The sequence below is a fragment of the Monodelphis domestica genome, chromosome 4 (assembly GCF_027887165.1).
Source record: "Monodelphis domestica isolate mMonDom1 chromosome 4, mMonDom1.pri, whole genome shotgun sequence".
In the NCBI taxonomy this organism is placed as follows: domain Eukaryota; kingdom Metazoa; phylum Chordata; class Mammalia; order Didelphimorphia; family Didelphidae; genus Monodelphis; species Monodelphis domestica.
In genome coordinates this window covers 348,442,411-348,464,678 of record NC_077230.1, presented here as the reverse complement: position 1 = coordinate 348,464,678, position 22,268 = coordinate 348,442,411, and the positions used below count along the sequence as shown (strand labels likewise).

At 45.9% G+C, this 22,268-nt stretch overlaps 1 protein-coding gene across 2 annotated transcripts in view; it reads right to left on the bottom strand.

The window, feature by feature from the left end:
• Window positions 1-22,268, bottom strand: part of PDE2A (phosphodiesterase 2A) — a 187,037-nt gene that overhangs the window by 35,940 nt on the left and 128,829 nt on the right. For both annotated transcript variants that reach the window (XM_001369136.4, XM_056795024.1), the window contains 2 exons: window positions 13,940-14,049; window positions 12,855-12,910 (listed from right to left, as the gene is read on the bottom strand). In XM_001369136.4, coding sequence (XP_001369173.1) covers window positions 12,855-12,910; window positions 13,940-14,049 — 166 coding nt within the window. The remainder of the gene's footprint in view (window positions 1-12,854; window positions 12,911-13,939; window positions 14,050-22,268) is intronic.

The following is a 22,268-nucleotide window of genomic DNA, read 5'->3' as shown; positions in this document are numbered from 1 at the left end:
GGGCATCCAACGTGCACGGGGGATCCAGCCTCCCCTAGAAGACTCACTTCCTCCCAAAGTAACCCAGTCCATATTTGAGCTGCTCTAACTTACACTGAGCTGAAATCCATCTCGGCGGCTTCCTTTCATCGCTGCCAGTTATTGTCTCTGGAGCCAAGCAGAACAAGGCTAACCCTCTTCCACTTGCCAGTCCTTCAAATACTAAACCTCCTCCCTATTCCGATGAAGTCACCACTCTCCCCAGTGCCCCAATCTCACCTTCATCCCGATGTCCCTGCAGAATATGTGCCCCATGCTCTCCCCAAGAAGATAAGAGGAAAGATATGGTTGTCTCAGTCTTTATACTCAGCCCAGAGGCATCCCTGGCCACATTAGCACTGAATTTAACCCAGTGCACTCTTTAATTATAGCAGAGAGCAAGGACTGACATGACCAGACTTGTGCTAGATTAATCTTCCTTATGTACAAGTCTGACCATGTAACTTTCCTACCCTGGAAACTTCGGTGGCTCCCTACTGCTCTCCTAGTAGGGAAAAAACAAACTCCTTGGCCTGATATTCAAAGCCCTGCTTCCAGACTCCTTCTCCAATCTCATTTTCCTGATATTCCCTTTTTCACACTCTACCATCCAACCAAAGGGAGGGAGGCTCTGGCTTCCAGATCTTATCCTACTCCCTCCTATCTGGGCACAGAATGTAGAAGCATTCCCTGTATCAAGAAGACATCCCCTCCTCTTCTTTGTTGCTATCCTTCTCTTTCTTCGAGGCCCAACTCAAGTGCTATCTCTAACATGAAGCCTTCCCCAACCCTTCCAGATGAGAGTGAGCTCCAAATCCTCACAGCCCATTGCCCAGATTGCACAGAGAATCACATACTCAGGAGCTAAAAGGGCCTTCCAAGGCCATATAGTCCAAGAAGCTGCTGGACAGGGATCCCTGCTACAACCTCCTTGACCAGGCATCCAGCTTCTGCCAGAAGACCTCCAATGATATGAAGCTAAAAACTTCACCAGGCAGTCCATTTTAAAAAAGCCTAATGGGCAGGACAGCTAGGTAGAGTGCCAAGCCTGGAGTTAGGAGGTTCTGGGTTCAAATCTGACCTCAGACTCCTAGTGTGTGACACTGGGCAAGTCACTTACCCTCAACTTACCCTCAACTGCCTAGCCTTTGCCTCTTGTGTGTCTTAGAATTGATACTAAGATCAAAGGTAAGGTAAAATATATATGTGTGTGTGTGTGTGTGTGTGTGTGTGTGTGTATATGTGTGTGTGTGTATATATATATATATATATGTATATATATATACATATATATATATATATAATGGGGAGGACAGCTGGGTGAGAGCCAGATCAAGAGATGGGAGGTTCTAGGTTCAAATCTTGGCCTCAGACATGTCCTAGCTGTGTGACCCTGGGAAAGTCACTCAGCCCCCATTGCTGGGCCCTTACCACTCTTCTGCCTTGGAACCAATAACAAATATTAATTCTAAGATGGAAGGTAAGGGTTTTAATTATATGCATATATATAATTATATATATAATGGACTGGTTTTACACTCATCCCACCCATCCTATATGGCCCTTATTTGGGTCCTTTTCTAACTTCCCAGCTAAATTCTCACTTTCAACAAGACACCTTTGTGATGGCCTCCAATGCCAGTGCCTTCCCTTTATTATCTCCAATTTATCATCTATTTGTTTGTACATAGTAGTTTGCATGCTGCCTCCCCCACTAGACAGTGAGCTCCTTGAGAGCAGGGACCATCTTTTGTCTTTCTTTGTATTCCCAGGAGTAAACAGTGCCTGGCACACAGTAGGAACTTAATAAATGCTTATTCACTGTCTGACTGTTCCATTGATCCCTCCCCCCACTCACAAGACCCTAACAATAATAGTTCATTTTAGCCCAGCACTTAATACACTTAACATTCCCAGTTGTCCCTCCTAGAGGGAGTAGGGTACTCAAATATTCTCTGAGTTTTGCAATTTCCTGGATGGGGATATTGTTTTCAATGGCACTGATAAAAATCCATCCCTGTCTGCCCATTCTATGTAACTCTTTCCCATGGCTTTCCAGAAGTTCATTATAAAGAGTCCATCCAATATGGTGGCAGCCTTCCTCTTGACACTGGAAGGACACCATCAGTGCATGTATATTGTCAATTGGTTAGCCCAAGCCCAACCTGTACAGCCAGTCCATCTTCTGACTCATATGTTTCTCCTTTTTTCCCTTCAGTAATGTTTCATTTTTTCCCACTCGCATGTATATTTCTTTGAGGACATCCTTTCCATGGCTCCCCTCCCTCCTAAATCCTCTTTTGTAATGTATTATAGCTTGTACTGGCTCCTGAGAATCCATTGTTAAGCTTTTAGCGTGAGCATCTTATTATACCTTAGAAATCAGCAAACATTTTAAGTCAGGCTTGATTTATTTTTATAGACTTAAGAAAGTGATGGAGAAAGTGTAAATAATAGATGTTAAACTTTTTAAATATCCTGCAGTTTTGGGGAGCGGTTGTCATACATTTATGAGCACATCTTTGTTTACAGTCCACTCATAGCCGCCGTGCCCCTCTTCATTGCTTTCTGGGTGATCTTCAATTTCAAATCTTCAAAAATTGTGGCACTCCATAACTTGAAGTCATTCAACACTAAGGAAATGGGTACTACATGTATATTTTACACATTTTTCTTCTCCATTTTTAAGATAAGGGAAACTGAGGCTCAGAAAAAATAAATGATTTATCCATGGTCACAGAGAGTCAGAGGCAAGATTTGAACCTAGGTCTCTTCTGAATCTAGAGCTGCCATGATTTCTACTGCCTCTCTCTGAGAGTTGAGCCACAAGAGAATTCAGACCAGGAGGTCTTAACCATTTTTGTGTACTGGACCCCTTGCGCAATTTGGTGAAGCCTATGGACTCCTTCCCAGAATAATGTCTTTAAATGCACAAAACCAAATACATAAGATTTACAAAGGAAACCAATTATATCTAACTATAGTTATCAAAACATATTTAAGCAAATTCAGTAACCCAGGTTAAGGAACTGCCTTACTGAGGCCAAGAAAGAGGAAGGGAGCTACTCAAGGTGATATGGGTATTAAGTAACAGAGCTGAGATTTGAACCCAGATTTTTGTGACTCTGAATCCAGGGCTTCTGCCATTTGAGGACAAGGGCTATGCTTTACTTCATCTTGTGTCCCTGTCAGTGGTGCTGAACAGGGACCTGTATGCAGTAAACATAATGGCTTTGGGCTGAAGTGTCTGTAGAAGGGTTCAAACAAGGAATAAGTCACCAAGGGCTAGAGTGGTCAGAGATAAAGGAGGTGAGACCCAAGCTAAGTCTCAAAGAAAAGACAAGAGGGGAAGAAAGAGGCCATTCATGGGAAAGGAACAGCTTCAGCAAAGGCATCCAAGAGGGAATGGGCCTGATGAGAAAAAGGCTAGTCTGACTGTCTACAAGTGAAGATGCTAGAAAGAGGAGGACCTGAGTATGGACAGCTTCAAAAGCTAGGCAGGAGCATTTGAATCTTCTTCCACGGGCGATAGGGAGCCACAGCAGGCTCTTCCTGTTCAGGAAAGGGATGGGCCAAAGGAAGATGACTGGTCTGGAATAAAGAAAGATGGAGGGGAGATGCTGGGAAAAGAGACTGTCAGGATCACTGTGGAGTGAAAAGCTTGGGCTTGGGAGAGGCAGTGGAGGAAATCCTACCCTTTCCTCCCAGATTTTCTTCTCTCCTGCCCAGAGGGCTGGCCAGTGGGTGGGGAGGGGGTGGACATGGCTCCATGGTGGTTGCCATCTGTGACTCCTACAGGAGCAGGTGGCTGGACCAGGGATTGTGGGGATACCACAGACTCATTTGCATGCAATTTACATACAGTGCCAGGCTTATTCCAATTAAGATGTTCTATTCTCCTCCTTGCTCAGATGTAGAACTCTCTCTAGAACTAGATCTCCAACCCAGGGCAGGAGGAATAAGACTTGGGGAGGGTAGAAGGATAACATAAAGCCAGCTCAAGGAACAAATTATTGTCTAGGATATCAATCAATTTACCTTACCACTCTTCTGCCTTGGGACCAATATCTAGTATCGATTATAAGACAGAAGGTAAGGGTTTAAAAGAGAAAAAAAAAGTATGAATGAATGAATGAAGATGGTACACTTGTTAAGGTCTTACTCAGTGCCCAGCACTGTGCTGAGTCCTGGGGATACAAATACAAATAAGCAAGAGGGTCCCTGCCCTCGAGAAATACACACAAACACACGTACACCTGCATTCACATTCCTACACAAGTCCTCAAACACATTCAAGGATACAAATGTACATGTACCACACACATATACTCCCCAATACATTCCCTACCCTCACACATCTCAAACACAAAATCATGCATAAAAAAAGCACATGAGGGCAACTAGGTAGGTGGTGCAGTGGAAAGAGCACCAGGCCAGAAGTCTGGTAGACCTGAGTTTGAATCCAGTCTCAGACACTTACTAGCTGTGTGACCCTGGGCAAGTCACTTAACCCTGTCTGCCTCAGTTTCCTTATCAGTAAAATGAGCTGGAGAAAGAAATGGCAAACTGCTCTAGTATTGTTGCTAGGAAAACCCTAAATGAGTTCACAAAGAGTTGTACACAATTGAAAACGACTGAACCACACACACACACACACACACACACACACACACACACACACACACGTTTCCATACTTTCACTGATCTGGGACACAAACCCACATTCCAATGCATGCATGTATGCAAGCTCCCCAACCCAGGTGAATATGAACAGGCCTTCCCACAGAGCTGAGAAGCCAAGCACTGTCTGATGTGCAAGACAAAAGCACTCAAGGAACATCTGTATGTCCAGGGTGCCCAGAGCTCATTCAGATGGAGATAGCCTCTCTAAGCCAAGCACAGCCCTCCCTTCCCCTGGCCTTTCTCAGGTCCAGATTCTGAGGGCTTTTTGGCCAATTGAATTAGCTCCACAAAATGGCAGGAGTTTCACAGCCAAGTGACACCAGGGAGAAGGGCTGCAAGCAGAGTCAGGGGATTAATGAAATAAAGCTGGGAAATTACAGGACCTTAGAGCTACCAGGATCAAGGGTCTAGGGATGAGATCCAGAAAGGACCTTAAGCCCACATAAATCACAAGCTGGAAGAGACCTTCAAGGTCATCTCATAAATCCCTGTTTTATAGAGGAGAACCCAGAGAGGGGAAGGGATTCACCCAAGATCACACAGGAAATAAGTGGCAGAGTCAAACTTCAAATCCAGGTCCTCTCATTCTAAACCTGGAACTCCTTTCATGACACCAAATCAATTATCACCTTGGAATCCAGAATGAATGTTAGAGGGTAGAAGGATTTGAGAGATTATCTCCTTTACAGAGGAAGAAACCAAGACCCAAGGAGGAGAGGGTCTCATGGTCCCACAGTGAGTCAAAGATAGATCCAGACCTTAAATTGACCACCACACCCCAATCCTCAAAGCCATAGATTTTAAGAATATTGAACTTGGTTTCCAAAGGGTCCTTGTCAGTCTATCAGGTGTACTCCCTCCCATGAGCAAAACTACCCAGGTCACCAGGGGCTGAGCTGATAACTCCTGGCTCTTCTCCATCCATCTAGGTCTTTCTTGGCCTCTATCATTATCTGTTAGTGAGAAAAGGCACAGCAGGAAAACACGAGGTCCATGAACTGAAGCAGCAACTGCCAGAAGCTCATTATCTAGGTCCCAGAACCATAGAATCTCAGTTAAGAAGAACCTGATTACAAGGCACCTGACCCGACCCATTTCTGAGCAGGAATTTCCTCTCCAAGACATTATCACCAAATGGTCCTCTAGCCTCTGCTTGAAGAGGCCTGGCACATGGTTAGTGCTTTAATAAAAATTGGCTGATTGATCTGTTGACTGACTAAAAGAACTCATCATTACCCTTCAAGGCAACCCATTTAATTTTTAGACAGTTCTCAATGATGAGGCTTAGAAGTAAGCACCAAGGAAAAGAAAGAAAATCTGTTGGCAAAAAGAGAGAAAGGGATAGGTAAAACCCAAAATACAGATTCACAAAAACCATTTTTTGAAGTGGCCAAAAATGCAATCACCTCTCTGCTCTGTGTTCAAATCCTGCCTTTAGCCTTATTACCAGTGTGAGCATGGCCAAGTGCCTGAACCTCACTGAGCCTCATCTGTAAAATACAGAAGCTAGACTAGCTTCCTTTAGCTCTGACATCCCAGGAGTCCTGTTTGCTTACTGGAAAAGCCCCCAGATAATCCAAAGACAGCTTTCATTTACCTTTGGAACAAGTCACAGCAGCTCATCCCAGGTATACATGGCTAGGTTAAACCACAAGAAAATATCTTCCCCTCAGAAAAGTTAGTTGAGTCTAGGAAGGGGGGGTCATAAAAATGGCCTGAGAAAGACCTCTCCCTGGGATAACTGAAGATTCCTGGGCAGCTAAAGAGATATTACTAGGGAATGAAATCTTTGTTGAGGTAGGGCAGGGAACCAGGGAATAAGATGCTTCTGGATTCTAGAATGCCAGCTATAACAGCATTTGAGAACAAGCTTTGAACCTCTCTGGTAGGAGTATAAAGGAGAAACAGGCCCCAGGGTTCTAGCATGGAACACCCTCCATGCTCCCAGCCTCTGACAGGAAACACAAAGGGGTCCTAGGTCTAGGAAGGCAATGATTTTTATTCAAGGATACCAGAACAAAATGTACCCTCATCTCAGAGATCAAGGATGGAATGTCCAACACTTCAGAATTCAAGTACAGAAATCTAAGAAAAGCTGGGCTGGCTTCCATCTTTTCTAACACTCGTTCCAAGAGTTTTCAAGGATCCAAAGAAGCTCTGAAATTGGACTCAATTTTCTATTCTGTCTCGACTCAATTTTCTATTCTGTCTCTATCCCTCCAGGTCACCATCCTCATCCCCCAAAAGAGGAAAGCCTTGGTAAAGTGCTTGGAGTTCTTCTGAAGATGCCAAAAGTAGATGTATCATCCTGGGTAATCACAAGATTTCCCAGGGCTGGGGCTGGAAAGGACCTTGATAAGTCATCTAGTCAATCCTTCAGCTTCCAGACCAGAGGACAAAAGGGAAGGAAGAAGACAAAAAATGGAACAAGCCCTGTAGGCTGATATGGCTAACACAAGGACTGCCAAGATGGATTTGCAGAGAAAAATGACCTACTTATAGGAACATAAGCATATCTGCTCACAGATACACATTCAAGTGTTTTTGGACACAAATACACACAGCTACACAAAGATACAAGGTCAGACTCTCAGAACTGGAAGGGTCCTCAAAGAGCATCTCATTCAAATTCCCACCAGAGTATGGATGTTCTTAACACACTCCCTGACAAAGGGGTTGTCTAATCTTGATTTCCTGGTGTAAAGGTAAACACTGGATTTAGAGACAAAGGACTTGTTACCTTCTTCCCATGGGACTTTGGACAAGTCATTTATCCTCTGTGGGTCATTTGTAAAAGAGTAAAAACGAGGCTTGAACTAAAACTCTAAGGACCCTTCAAGTTCCAAATCCTTTGAGTCTATGCTGTCTGTCAACAGAGAGTTTACTCCCTGCTAATGTACCCCCCTCCACAGTGGTATAGCCCCAATTGTCAGGGAGCTCTTCTTCTTATTGAACATAAATGTGACTCTCTGTGACATTCCCCTTGTGATGATGGCCACATATAGTATGTCTGCTCCCTTTGTTCCAAGATAGTCCTACAGAATCCTAAACAAAACCATTGTAGAAGTCTGGCAGGAATGTTACACCTCAAACTTACACTGTATTTGAAATTATCCTGCCTTCTTTCCATGGAATCCTAAAAAGGGGACCAGGAAGGGCACCCTCTTATCTTGCTTGTCTTCTCCTTCCCCATCCCGTCCCATCATTACCCATCTTCCCCAGAGAAAGGAAGCAGGGCCATCAGCATATTTTGGAGGGGTGACATAACCCAAATCTGCTAACCCAAGTTCCTTTGCAGACAGGAGGCCATCTGACAATCTGGAGGAAGAGAATCAGAGAGGGGAGCAGATGGTGGGAAGTCAGTGTGAACAAGAGGCACATTCCCTGGAGAGCAAGAGAGCCTTTGGGTGCTGGGGCAAGGGAATTTCAAAAGGAGAGGGCTATGTCTCCCTCCCTCAGACTACGTAGGCTCCCTAAGGGGAAGAGCTAAACCTTAGATCAGGGGCTATCTAAAAGGCAGGGGTCATTTATCAACCCCCCACAAACAAGGGCTCCCTTCTGGTTCTCTTCCCCTCCCCTCTCTTCCAGAAGTCAACTGTTTGAAAGGTCAGATGCCTTTGAATCACTTTAATTCCCTTTTAATGAGCTGGGGATGATAGCTCAGAGGATCTGGCAAAAGAGAAGTGCTAAGTAATCCACCCCCATTAAATTTCTGCTCATGGTGGATGAAGGGAAGCTACAAAAATACTGCACCTGATCTAGGTACTTACTGATGAGGTGGGGAAAAGAAGGAGTTGGTGAGTTATTCTTGAGATTCATAGGCCTGACCAGTGGCTGGGAGTCAGGACCCCTAGCTTATAGTCCTAATTATAATGCTAACCTGATGTGCAACCTTGGTCAAGTCCTTACCCCTCTTCAGACCTGAGTTTCCTACTATGTAAAATGAAGGAGTAGAACTCAGTAGTCTCTAAGATGCCTTCTACTTCTGACATTCTATGTTCCAAGGCCCCTCCCAGTTCTGACAGGGTGTGTTCTAAAGTCCCTTTTAGCTCTTATATTCTAGGCCCCTTGTAGGTCTTATGTTCTTCAAGTCTAGTATTTACTTACCTTTACCCTTCCCATTACATATCCAGGACGAGCCTTGTATCCCCTCAGGATGGTCCAGGAGCCTATAAGTCTAAAGTTCAATGATTCCCTAATCCATACTATCATTCTGGCTACTGTCCCTCCTCCTCCTCCTCATCCTTCTCCTCCTCCTCCTCCTCTTCCTCATCTTCCTCCTGCTATCGGACACCCTTCCTCATTCCCAACCCATCTTAACCTTCCTTTCCTGTAAGCCTGACTCATATATCAACAAGAGCCTTGCCTCCAGCAAGCTTTCTCCAACATAAATGTTTAATAAATGCTTGTTGTTGGTGTTAAACCACACAGTGCCTTGCTCTCTCTTCTCTCAACATTATTCAAGGCAAAGTCTTTATTAATCATCTGTGTGTGTGTGTGTCTCTCTGTCTCTCTCTGTCTCTCTTTCTCTCTCTGTCTCTCTCTTTCTCTCTGACTGTCTCTCTCTGTCTCTGTCTCTGTTTCTCTCTGTGCCTCTGTCTCTCTGTCTCTCTATCTCTGTGTGTCTTTGTCTCTGTCTCCTCTGTCTCTCTGACTCTGTCTCCTCTATCTCTCTGTCTCTGTCCCTGTCTCTTTCTCTCTCTGTCTCTGTCTCTCTGTCTCTCTCTGTCTCTGTCACTCTGTCTCTGTCTGTCTCTCTCTGTCTCTGTCTCTCTCTGTCTCTGTCTCTCTGTCTCTGTCTCTCTGTCTCTCTCTGTCTCTCTCTCTGTCTCTCTCTGTCCCTCTCTCTGTCTCTCTCTCTGTCTCTCTCTCCGTCTTTCTCTCTGTCTCTCTGTCTCTGTCTCTGTCTCTGTCTGTCTCTGTCTCTCTCTCTCTCTCTCTCTCTCTCTCTCTCTCTCTCTCTCTCTCTCTCTCTCTCTCTGTGCCTCCATGCATGTCCTAGGCTTCAGTGCTGATGCATTGTGGCCCACATTCCTCAGACAGGGCTCACTCCAGGCTACCATCTGGCCTCCCAAAAGCTGGACCATGAGCCCCCTCCCCTATCTCCTCCCTTACAATCCTTTCACATCTTTACTCCTCTCTTCCTTTCCTCAGTTGTCTGAGGAACAGTCAGGCCTCCTCCTGGATAAGACAAACCTTTCTGCCTTGATCCCATCCCCTCCCATCTCTCCAGTGAGCTCACCCCATTAATCATTCCTTCTTTCATCTTCTGCCTCTTCCTATCTCCTGGCTCCTTCCCTGCAGCTTACAAACGTGCTCAAGTCTGCCCCATTCTTTAAAAAAAAAAAAAAAGCCTTCCCTTGGCCCAGCCATCCCTTCCAGCTAACGTCCTATTTCTTTCCTTTTGTGCCAAAGTCCTAGAAAGAACAGTCTATGTTCACTGCCTGCACTTCTTTCCCACCCACTCACTTCTCAGCCTTTTGCAATCTGGCTTTCGACCTCTCCATTCCATTAAAACTCTACTCTCAAAGATGTTTAATGATCCCAATTGCCAGAGTGAGTGGATTATTCTCAGCCCTCATCTTCCTTGACCCTGCTGTAAATTCTGACCATGTTTGGCCACCCTATTCTCCTGACTCCTCTCTCCTCCCTTGACTCCTCTGACATTTCCCTCCTTCCCAGACCCCTTTGTTGGCTCATTATCCATCTCCTGCCTGCTAAGAGTGAGTACCCCCCCAAGGTTCTCTTCTTGAGTGATATGCCTCCTGGGGAGGATGCACCCCAAGAGATGTCCCAGGGAGACTCAGTGGAAAGAGCACTGACTCTAGAGGCAGAGAACCTGGCCAAGACCTGCCTTTGGTTGAAAAATCACCGGCTCCCTGGGCCTTGGTTTCCTCATCTGTGCACCAGGGGGAGGGGGAACCAGATGACCTCTGAGACCCCCAGATCATCAGGAGCCTCTGATCTCCAAGTTCTCATCTCTCCCTCTACAAACGCTCTCCTTTGGTGAGCTCATCTGATCCCACGGGTCCAATTATAATCATTATTATTAGTCAGCCTGGTGTAATGTTGAGCCTGTGAGACCTGGGTTCCAAAGCCTACTCTGAGACTTATTAGTTCTCTGACCAATGGCCTGTGAAGTAACCATGGGATCATAAGCCAGTCTTGGCCTATCTAATCCCCAGTTTCCTCCTTTGCCATTAGAGACAAGAAGACCTGCACCACTAAATTCACAAGGTTGTCCTGAAGGTCAAACAAGATAATATACATAAAGCAGTTGGCAAACTTTAGAGGATGAAATCAGGCAGTGCAGTATAGAAGAAAGAACCCTGGCTCTGGCTTTAGAGGATCCAGGTTCAAATCTTGCCTCTGATATTATCTATGCAACTTAGGCAATCATTTAGCCTCCTTGGGCCTCAGTTACTTCACTTGTAAAATGAGGAAGTTGGACTAGACAACTCTATGAAAAGCCAGTTCTTATTAAGTCTAGGCAGATGACTTTCAGGAGCTATATACCCAGCCCTAATATTAGTCTCTTTCTCTCTCTCTCTCTCTCTCTCTCTCTCTCTCTCTCTCTCTCTCTCTCTCTCTCTCTCTCTCTCTCTCTCTCTCTCTGTCTTTCTCTCTGTCTCTCTCTCTCTCTCTGTCTTTCTGTCTCTCTCTCTCTGTCTTTCTGTCTCTGTCTCTGTCTCTCTCTCTGTCTCTCTCTGTCTCTCTCTCTCTCTGTGTCTCTCTGTCTCTCTCCCCCTCTGTGTCTCTTCCCCTACCTCCCTTCCTCTATCTCTCCCCTTCCCTCTGTTTTTGCCTATCTCTGTCTCTCTTTGTCTCTCTGTCTCTCTCCTCAATACCTGTCCTATATTACCCACTGAGAGGTGGCGACTCCACAGAGATATTCCTTCTCTATCTCAAACTGGAACTTACAGGAGTCTATGGATAGGAGTCAGGTAGGACAGATAGCATGGTTCTGATCTGCAGGATTAGAGGGAGCATCTTCGAAGAACCACTGGAACACTGATGTCTACCTCAAGTTCAGCATATCTAGAACAGGACTCAACTCTCCCTCCTCCAAATGGTACCATTTCTATTGAAGCAACTGCCATCTTTTCAGTTCCCCAGGTACCTAACTTGAGAGTTATCCTTGACTCTTCTCTCTCTCTTATCCCAACCCTAACCAATGAACTGAAAGATCCTGTCAGTTCTACCATGACATCTCTTGAAACCTTCCTCTCTTTCCCTCTTCTCTACATACACACAGCTGCCATGATAGTTCAGGCCATCCATCATGACCTCTTTCCTGGACTATTATGATGACCTCCTCCATGTTCTCCCCTCTCTCAGTCTCTCTCCTCCAGTCCATCCTCTTCACAACTGTCAAAATAATCCTCCTAAGGAACAGTTCTAGTGCTGCCACTCTTCTGCTCAGTATACTTCACTGTCTCCCTATTACCCCAACTCCTTAATTTGTCTTTTCAGGTCTCCCATAATCTGGTTCCAGCCTCTTTCTAGTTTTATTTCATATCACCCCCAGCTCCCTTCATGGTCTCTACTTCTCTGCTCTTTCTAGAACCTTCAATTCCATCTCCCTCATTCCAAGCATTCACATCCCACCCCACCCCACCCCATCCCCCATTCCTGGGGCATACCTTGAATCCTCATCTTCCTTGAAGGCCAAAGTCAGAAGTTACCTCTCTCTATTGAAGCCTCTATGATCCCCTTGTGCATCCTCCCTCCCCAAATAACCATACATTCTGCTTTACTGAACATACTGTACAGAGAATGTACGTTCCTTTGGGATGAGTGCTGGGTCTCTTGTCTTTGAACAAATCTTTGTTGAATTGAATTGAATGGGGAAAGGAGCTAAGCTGAGGGAGAGTAGAGCTGGTCTAGTCCCACAGTGAGGAAAGAAAATGGGGGAATTAAGGGGGAAATAGGGAAAATGGGAGATGGCAGTGACTTGGATAATCCAGAAACAAGAACTTGATCCATCATATCCATCCAGAGATACTCCTCTAACCCAAAGGATAGTGTGAAACAAGGGAAAGGGATGGATTCACGATGTCTACACTGGCCCCACTCAGAAAGTTGCAGAGAGTTCACAGCTCTCCTACCCCAGTCCTGTCCCCAAACCCCAGCCCTCAGTCCCCAGCTCTTACCAGGATGGTGGCCACAACTCCTCCAGCTTCCTTGTCCACCAAGGGGACTACCAACACTGGGAGGGGAAGGGCAGAGAAAGGAGAATGAGAAGGAAGTCACCAAAGGAAGAACCAAAACAGTCAGAGATATAAGAAATAAAACACAAGGGAAAGACCAAGAGTAAGATAAAGAAACACAGAGTTAGCCAGAGACACCAGGAATCACACACAGCACAGAGAGAGATGGAGAGGCATCAAGAAACAAAAACGCAGATGAAGAAACCCTGGGTGCCAAAGGAAAGAGAGACCAAGGGAGAACAACAGAGCCATAGTACCACAAAGAAAAACACACAGAGACATTGAAACAGAGCATCTGTTCCTATAGTGCTTCATGGTTTGCAAAGTGCAATCCTCACAAGAGTCCTATGAAGCAGACGGTGCAAGTATAATGATCCCCATTTTGCAGATGAAGAAACTGAGGTCCAGATCAAGGAAATGACTTGTCCAGAGCACACACAGATAAGAAATGAGAAGCCAGGCCTCTGACTTACTCTTCCATGACATTCAGAAGAAAGAAATTCAAAGGTAAAGGTAAAAAAAAGAACAACTGGGGGGAGGGGAGGGGAGGGGAGGGGAGGGGAGGGGAGGGGAGGGGAGGGGAGGGGAGGAGAGGGGAGGAGAGGAGAGGAGAGGAGAGGAGAGGAGAGAAGAGGAGAGGAGAGAAGAGGACAGGAGAGGACAGGAGAGGACAGGAGAGGACAGGAGAGGACAGGACAGGACAGGAGAGGACAGGACAGGACAGGAGAGGACAGGAGAGGACAGGAGAGGACAGGAGAAAGATGAAAAGAAAAAGAAGAGATAACAGAAAAGGAAGAGGGAGAGGGGAGGGAGAAAGAGAGGAAGGAAAGAAGGGAGGAAAAGAGAGGGTGGAAGAGAGGGAAGAGGGAGAGAAAGATGGGAAGAACAAAGAAAGAGACAGGAACAAAGGCAGACACCAACAAAGCCAGGGAGGAAGACCAAGCCAAGGAGAGAGGAGACTGAGACAGAGAGAGACAGAGACAAAGCTCCCCTGCTACCCCCAACAGCCCAATGGGTCTGGGTATTACCTTGTCTGTCAGCAGCCAGTGGGGCAGTAAGGCCTGCCAATGCTTTCTCTGGCAAGTCTGAGGGGCCCAGCCCACTGCAGCTCAGCCTCTCCCAGGCCTGGACAGCATCTCTGAGACAAAAACAAGACCCCATCAGCTGAACTCCTAGGCTCCAGAAGGAAGCACACTCCAGCCTACAGGGACACAATTAGCCAGGGCTGCTGCCCCCCATTGTCTCTCCTCTTTTCTAATAATAGCCAGCATTTACAGAACATGAATTTAGGGTTAGGGTGTCATAACTTATAAATGTTATGTTTCTATAGTAAAGCAAAGTGTTTATATTAGGTTATTGAATTTGTTCTTCACCACCACCGGGCTAGAGAATTACCCTCATTTTACAAATGAAGAAACTGAGACCCAAAGTGGTTAAAGACCTTGCTCAGGGTCACACAGCTAGTAACTGTCCGAAGCAAGATTTGAACTCAGAACTTCCTGACTCAAAGTCTAGTTTCTGTTTATCCATTGTGCCACCAAGCTACTTCAAGGATCTCAAAGGATTTTTACACATTATCTCATTCCCTGCAACAGCCCTGGCAGGTAGGTGCTATTATTACATCTCTTTTACAAATGAGGAAACTGAGGCAGAGAGATGAAATGTTCTGTCCAGGGTAATACAGCTAAAGCAGGATTTGAACTCATCTTCCTATACATGATGCTGCCTCAGTACACCTGCTCTGAATGGGCTGGCAGAAATGGATAATCCATGCTCCCTTCCCAAATTTTTTTTCACTTTTTAGATCCACCCCCTTCATCATGCATGAGACTTTTCTCTCCTCTCCCAGCTCAGCCCCTAATCTGGGAAAAGGTGAAGAAACCCAAAAAGTAGGAGAAACAAAAGTGAGAAATGTAAATAATCCACAAATGGGCAGGAGAGAGTCTGAATAACTGAGAATGGCTGCAGAATAATTATATTAACTCCCAGGATTGTTGTGAAGAGCAAATAAGGTACCATTTGTAAAGAGCTTGGCACAGTGGCTGGAGCATAGTAGGAGCTTTAGCAAGTTAAGCTTTACATAGTGCTCCCTTTGCAACAACCCTGTGACATAGGGAGTGTGTTATTATCTCCATTTTTGCAACTGAAGGAACTGAAACACAAAGAAGACTTCCAGAGTCCCAAAGCTTGTGTCAGAATTTGCCATCCCAGGGAACACTCTGAGGTCCTCAAACCCCTCTTTTGTGATTCAAATGTTACTCCCTGGATTCTCTTCTCTTTTGAGTCTTGGGCTGGTTTAGGATCCTGGGCTATATCAGAAGAAAATAGGATGCAGAAAGGGACAGCCACCTTCTGAAGGTCACACAGCAATCCTGAAGGAGAACTAGCTTCTGGAGTCACCAAAAAACAGTTCTTGCTATTAACTGTTCATTCAATTCAACTAACATTTCCTACCACCTGCTAAGTGCCAGGTCCGGTACGCAGGGCTTTGTGGGGAACTGACAGTCTTCAAAAACAGTATGCCTGGGTCCCGTTCTCTGGCCACTGTAACTCAACAGAAGAGCATAGTGGCTAAGTCTTGGAAATCATTCTTATATTTCATGTCTAACCTATTCTATCTAGTAAGAAATTTCTTGTATCCATACATCTGATGACCTTCCCCGATGAATAATTTCTAAGTTATTTGTAAAGTTTTTACTAATATTTCTATTTAAAATATTAAGCTAATATTTGATATGAGTAAATTCATTTTAATTTTATTAGCTAAAATCAATAAATTACTATTAATGAATTACTAAATAATTTCTAAATTATTCTTTTTTTAAAAATCCTTACCTTCTGCTTTAGAATCAATACTGTGTATTGGTTCCAAGACAGAAGAGTGGCAAGGACTAAGCAATGGAGGTTAAGTGACATCTTCTCTGGATGGCCTTTTGCCTTCGTTCCCATGGTTTTGTCCTAAAACTCCCTCCAACCCTTTGGACATGACTGGCCTTGACTGACTCCCTGCATCCACAGACTTGACATCCCTGGCATCAACAACCTTCCCCCTCTTTCTTGCTGCTGCCTCAGACCCTTGAAAGCTGGAAGGCGAGCTCCCCTCCTCCCTTCTGTCTACATGGGTGCATAAAGCGGCGGTAAGAGCTCTCACCCTGGAGCCTGGAAACCTGAGGTTGCATCCTGACACCGACACTTACACGCCATTTAACTTCTGCCTCACGTGAAATCAAGGAGAGAAAAGCTTGTCGCTGTGGGCTCACAGGGTGGTTATGCCATAGGAAAGCACTTAGGAAACCCAGAATTATTTTCTAGGGCTTATTCACAAGAGACGAGACCTGTGATTTAATTGGACTAGGGAGCTGCCAGGTGAGGAAACTCCCTCTACTAATGGAGGGCACCACCTCCTTTGCAACAGACGGGCTTTGAGAGTTGTCTTGAGCATCCAGAGGTTAAACCACTTGCCCAGTATTGATCACAGAGCCACACTGAGGTGGGACTGGATTCCCAGGGCTTCCTGGCTCTCTCACCTCTCTACCACTCTACCTGTACTAACCACTCTACTTACTCACAGGGGGCCATGGGATAATAATGCTACTTGTGGTCCGTAGACTCCTCAAGCTGCTTCGAGGCATCTTGGAAACCACCTGGACCAGCTGTACCTGAGTAGGGATCCTCCATCTTTAACATAGTCCTGTGGCCATCCAGTCTCTCTTTGCAGAAAGTCCTATAGGGATGAGGAATCTTCTGCCTTTAGTGGGGGTATCTGGGTAGCTCAGTGGTTTGAGAGCCAGGTCTAGAGATGGGAGATCCTGGGTTCAAATCTGGTCTCAGACACTTCCCAGCTGTGTGACCCTGGCCAAGTCACTTAACCCCCATTGCCTAGCCCTTACCACTTTTCTGTCTTAATATTGATCCTAAGATTGAACTGCTTGTCAACTCTGGAGGGAAGAAGGAAGGAAGACAATATGGATCATATAACTTTGGAAAACTTATGGGGAAAGTTGTTATTAAATTTTTTAATTGATACTTAGGAGAGGGGAGGGCTGGGTGGCACAGTGGCTTAGAGATGGGAGATCCTAAGTTCAAATCTGATCTCAGACACTTCCCAGTTGTTTAACCCTGGGCAAGTCACTTAACTCCCATTGCCTAGCCCTTACCATTCTTCTGCCTTGGAACCAATACACAGCATTGATTCTAAGATGGAAGGTAAAAGTTTAAAATAAAAAAGTTTTAAAAGTAAGTATTCTGGCAAGAGGTGAAGCTCAAGCTGGACCCAAATTCAGACAGACAAGCCAAAGGATCTATGGATTTAGAGCTGAGGATTTCTGCTGTCATCTAATCCAACTCTCTCATTTGACAGATGGTGAAACTGAGGCTCATAAAGGTCAAATGACTTGCCCAAGATCACACAGGTAGTTAGTGACAAAGTCAGGATTTGAATCCAAACCCAGAGCCCTTTCTACCGTACCACACCATCTCTTTTCAGAAGGTATTTCTAATGAGTCGCCATCATCATCATCAATCAAGATACATTTGCAGAGGTCAGGAAAAGTACTATAGTGGGTGAAATTCATGAGCAAAGACAGGGAGATGAGTCAGATTTGATCCGGGAACCCTGAGGAGTCTAGTCTGGCTGTTGCCACAAAACAAGGGGGAGAAGACCAGGGCAAAATTAGAACTCCAAATGCCAAGGGCAAAATCAGAGAGGTCCCTGAATGACAGAGACAAGACCAAGGAGAACTTTGAATGCCAGGGACAAGATCACAAAGGGCCTCGAATGCCAGGGCCAAAATCAGAGAGATCCATGAATGCCAAGGACAAGTGTGTGGCAGACCTCAAATGCCAGGAACAGGATTATGGAGTGTCTCGAGTGCCAGGCTGAGGAATTTGGACTCAGTGAAGCAGGCAGAGGACAGTGAGAGCTGCTGAATCCCCTTGCTACCTCTCCCTCTGCAGTGCCTGCTGGCTCACCTCCTGCTTAATTACCCAGCCAATCTTTCGCCAAATGTCACTCCCTGATGATTAATTGTCCTAGGCGCCCCCCTCCCTCCAGGGCTCCTCCACTTAATTAGGTTTATAGAAATCACTTTGCCCTGAGTGGGATGGAAGCCAAGGGAAAACAGGAGGGGGCCTGGTGCTGGAGCCTGGGAGGGAGGGCAAAGGGGGCACTTGGCAAAGGTCAGACAAAGAGAAGGGAGGGAGAGCCGTAAGTCTTGGACCCAGGATGAGTCAGGAACAAGCGGGGTAAGGATGCCCAGAGAGGATGAGAATCCGAAGTCCTACGGCGATGCTGAGGCATTTTCAGCCGGGTTCCCTCGCCACCCTGTGCCTCCATTCGGCTGAGTTGGGACCACCCCAAAAAGGCAGTTTTCTCTCCACCCCCCTCCTGTCTCTTGCTGGGTTCCCTGGCGTGGGTGGTCCCTAGATCTCAGCAGCCAAGGAGACTGGAGAAATGCTTCGGGGCAAGGAAAGAGAAGGGGATCGCCTTCCTTGATTTGAGCTTTGGGCTCAGGGGGAGAGGCTGGGCCAAGGAGGGGCCCGGTGGGGGTGTCTGGGAACCCCACCCAGGGTGGAGAAATCAGGGAGCAGGCATCCATCCTCCAGTGGGCCACAGGGTGTCGCTGTTCAATCTGCATTGCTGGAGAGAAGGAAGGAGTTCAAAGCCTGGGTTTTCCAGTGGTGAACCCCAAGATCTGGCTAAATAAGGTTTGACTCTACCAGCTCTTGGGACCCACTCTCAGGCCCTCTTCTACCCACATTCTGCATCAGGAGTTCTTCATCGTTTTTGTGTCATAAACAGCCTACTGAAGTCTATGGACCCCTTCTCAGAACAGACCACAAAGGAAAGTGATGATGGCAAAATGTGGTTATCAGAAATAAACGAAGACGTTCACAGACCCTTGAGCAGTGTCTGCCCCTAGCTACTTTGCCCCCAGGCCCCCTCCCTCTAACTCCATCCTCCATCCTCTTCACTAAGGCTTCCCAGGCCCCTAATTAATTTCCTCTACTTCTTCCCTCCTTTAGGTCTCATTTCCAGGCCCGCTCCTCTCCTCCCTCCAAACCCTGTCCATGAGCACCTGCTCCTCCTCTCCTCCACTGTGTCCCATGCCCTCCGCTCAGATTCAGAGAAGAGAGGTGGGACAAGTCTTAGAACACAGACTATCAGGATTAATGATCATCTATTCTGAAGGTTCTTAATCTGGCCTTCCCGAAGCAGATTTCAGCAAATCTATAAACCTGAACTGGCAAAAAAAAAAAATAGCATTTTTATTTTCACTGAGACTCCAACTGAAATTTAGTATTTCAATTATTTAAAATAGTCCGAGAAGGAGTCCAAAGGCGTTGCCAGACTCCCAAAGGAGTTCATGACACAAACGCACGCACACACAAAAGGTTAAGAACTCCTGGTCTAGTCCAGCCCCTTCATTTTATTATTTTTTTATTTTTATCTTTTTATAAAGCCCTTACCTTCCATCTTAGAATGAATACTGTGTATTGGTTCCAAGGCAGAAGAGTGATAAGGGCTAGGAAAAGGGGGTTAAGTGACTTGTCCAGGGTCACACAACTAAGAAGTGTCTGATGTCACATTTGAACTCAGGACCTCCCATCTCTGAGCCTGGCTCGCCACCCACTGAACCACCCAGCTGCCCCCACAGCCCCTTCATTTTTTAAAGAGGAAATTAGTCCATGGAAAGGAAGAATCTTGCCAAAGCTCTCACAACTAACTCTAGCCCTGACTTCTCTCCACCTACATCACCCACTCCCTTCTTTCCCTGCATCTCCCTCCAAGGGTCTCATACTCTTCTTGGCTAACCTTGGCTCTGCCACCCTCTTCCCTGTCCCCTAGATGATCTCTGGATCCTCCTTCCCAATGCACTCAATGTCCTTCTCCCAGCCTCGTTTCTCCTAGCTCCTCAACACCCAGCGCCAGCTGTCCCAAGGGCTGGGTTCTCCTTTATGATCCACGTCCCTAGAGGTTCTCTTCTTGGTCCCAGAGCGGTCAGAGTCTGCTCAGCTCAAGATAGAGACAGATGGAGGAGACAAAAGAGAGGAAAATACACATCTTTGATGAGAGCCCCAGCCTTTAACAACTATTTGTTTAAGTGGGTGGAAGAGGATAGAGGAGGGAACAGTTCAGGCTCCTGTTGAGGATGTGCACCCATTGTCCCTACTGAGCTCCCATCCATCCCCTCCAGGAATTCCTTGATCATCTTCACTAAAGCCCCTCACTAAGCCCACCTCTTCATCTGGTTCCTGTCACTTTCCCAGAGCCCCCAGCTCCCATCCCCAGGGCTTCTCCAGAGCAGTTAGACACTGGGAAAGGAGTGTGAGGACTTTTCATATGGTCTCTGGAAATCCAGAGACTGGAGATCCCAAACGATTCCCCGACTTCTCTGAGGACAAACAAGAAGGAACAGACTTAACTACAGCAGAAGAGGAATGAGGTTCCCCTGGAGTGAGGGATTTCCCAATGTTTAGCCTGAGAAGACCTGGCAGGGGGAAATCAGGGCTTATTTGAACCCCCCAAACCCTAAACCTTGGGAAAGCAAGTGGCCCCTTTTTTCAAATTGGGAGTTTTCGTGCTCTGAATGTTCGAAATGAGTCAGCGGTGTGCATGTGGAGGTGAAGAGGCCACCCCAATCTTTGGGGCTATATTAAAGTGGGCGTCACATCTGGACCAGATCACTCTGCTGTTCTCTGCCCTGGTTCCTTCTGGGACTGCGTGATATTGACAAACTCCAGGTCCAGAGGAGGACCAGGAGAGGAGAAATGGAGAGGAATAACTCACTGGTTCACGAGTCACATATCCCATAGTGGGCTGGACTAGACATGCTGAGCTCTCCAGTGTGGAGAGGCGGGGAGTAATGGAAGCCAGGCTATAAAAGGGTGCATTGAAGGGACTCAGGATGTTTAGCTTAGAGAAGAAAATAAGCGATGAGGAGAAAGGGAGGGACAACCGTGGCTTTCCCAGAGCATGTGAAAAGCTATCTAGCCCAAGACTTACTCCACTTGACCCTGGAGGGCAGCATAAGGACCAGCAGACGGAGGGTGAAGGGATTTTAGCTTGAACAGCTGGAAATGTCTTCTGTACTTAGAACCCCTTGTGCCCTTCAAGATTCTACTTATTTTTTTATTTTTTATTTTTTTAATTAAACTTCTGTCTTAGTATCAACTCTAAGACAAAAGAAGAGCGGCAAAAGACAATGGGGGTTAAGTGACTTGCCCAAGGTCATACAGCTAGGAAGTGTTTGAGATCATATCTGAATCCAGGATTTCTCATTTCTCGACCTGGTGTTCTATCTACCGTGCTACCTAGCTGACCCAAGGATTCCCTTTAGAGTCTACCTCTGACCTGAGGCCATTTCTGATTTCCTTCCCCCACTTCCCCTCCCAAACAACCCAAAGTTGTTACTCCCCCTGATGAAAAATGACTTTGTATCTCCTTTGAATAGATTTGCTGATACATGTTTACATTACTCTCTGCAGAAGGTAAATTAATGGAAGGCAGGGATGGATTTGTTTTCTCCCCAGAGCCCAGGACAGTGTATACTTGTTGAATTGGATTGAATTTTTCGTAAGGTTATATAGGTCTAGAGCTGTAAAGAACCTCGGATGAGGACAATGAGGTCCAGGAAAATTAAGGAACTCAGCCAAAATCACAGAGGTAGGAAGAATCAGAGGCAGGATTTGAACTCTGGATCTCTATTTTAGAACTAAAGCATAAAAGGGCTTGAGTCAAGAGGACCTAAATTCAAATCCCACTTCATACTCTTACTGTATGAGCCTGGGCAAGTCACTAACCTCTATTTACCTTAATTTCCTATTCTGTAAAATGGGGATAATAATGACACCAACATCCTAGGGTTGTTATGAGGATCAAATAATGTATTTTTGTAAAGCACTTAGCACAGTGCCTGACATGTAGTAGGCACTTACTAAATATTTCTTTCTCTCCTTCCTTTCTTCCTTCCTTTCTTCCTTCCTTCTTTCCTTCCCTCCTCCCTTCCTCAATCCTTTATTTCCTTCCTTCCTTCATTATTTCTTCTTTCCTTCCTTCCTTCCTTCCTTCCTTCCTTCCTTCCTTCCTTCCTTCCTTCCTTCCTTCCTTCCTTCCTTCCTTCTTTCCTTCCTTCCTTCCTTCCTGTCTTCCTTCCTTCCTACCTTTCCAGTTGACTTGAACTGAATTGACACGCTACCAAAGTGGAACAGAATGTGTCAGGCTCCCCTTCATTTAAGATCTTTAAGCAGCAGCCACAGGGTTCCTGCTCAAATATGCTGTCCCAGAGATACTCTCAGAGGCCTTTCCTAGCCTGAGGACCCCATAATTCTGGGATGTGAGAGAAATTGGGCAAAATC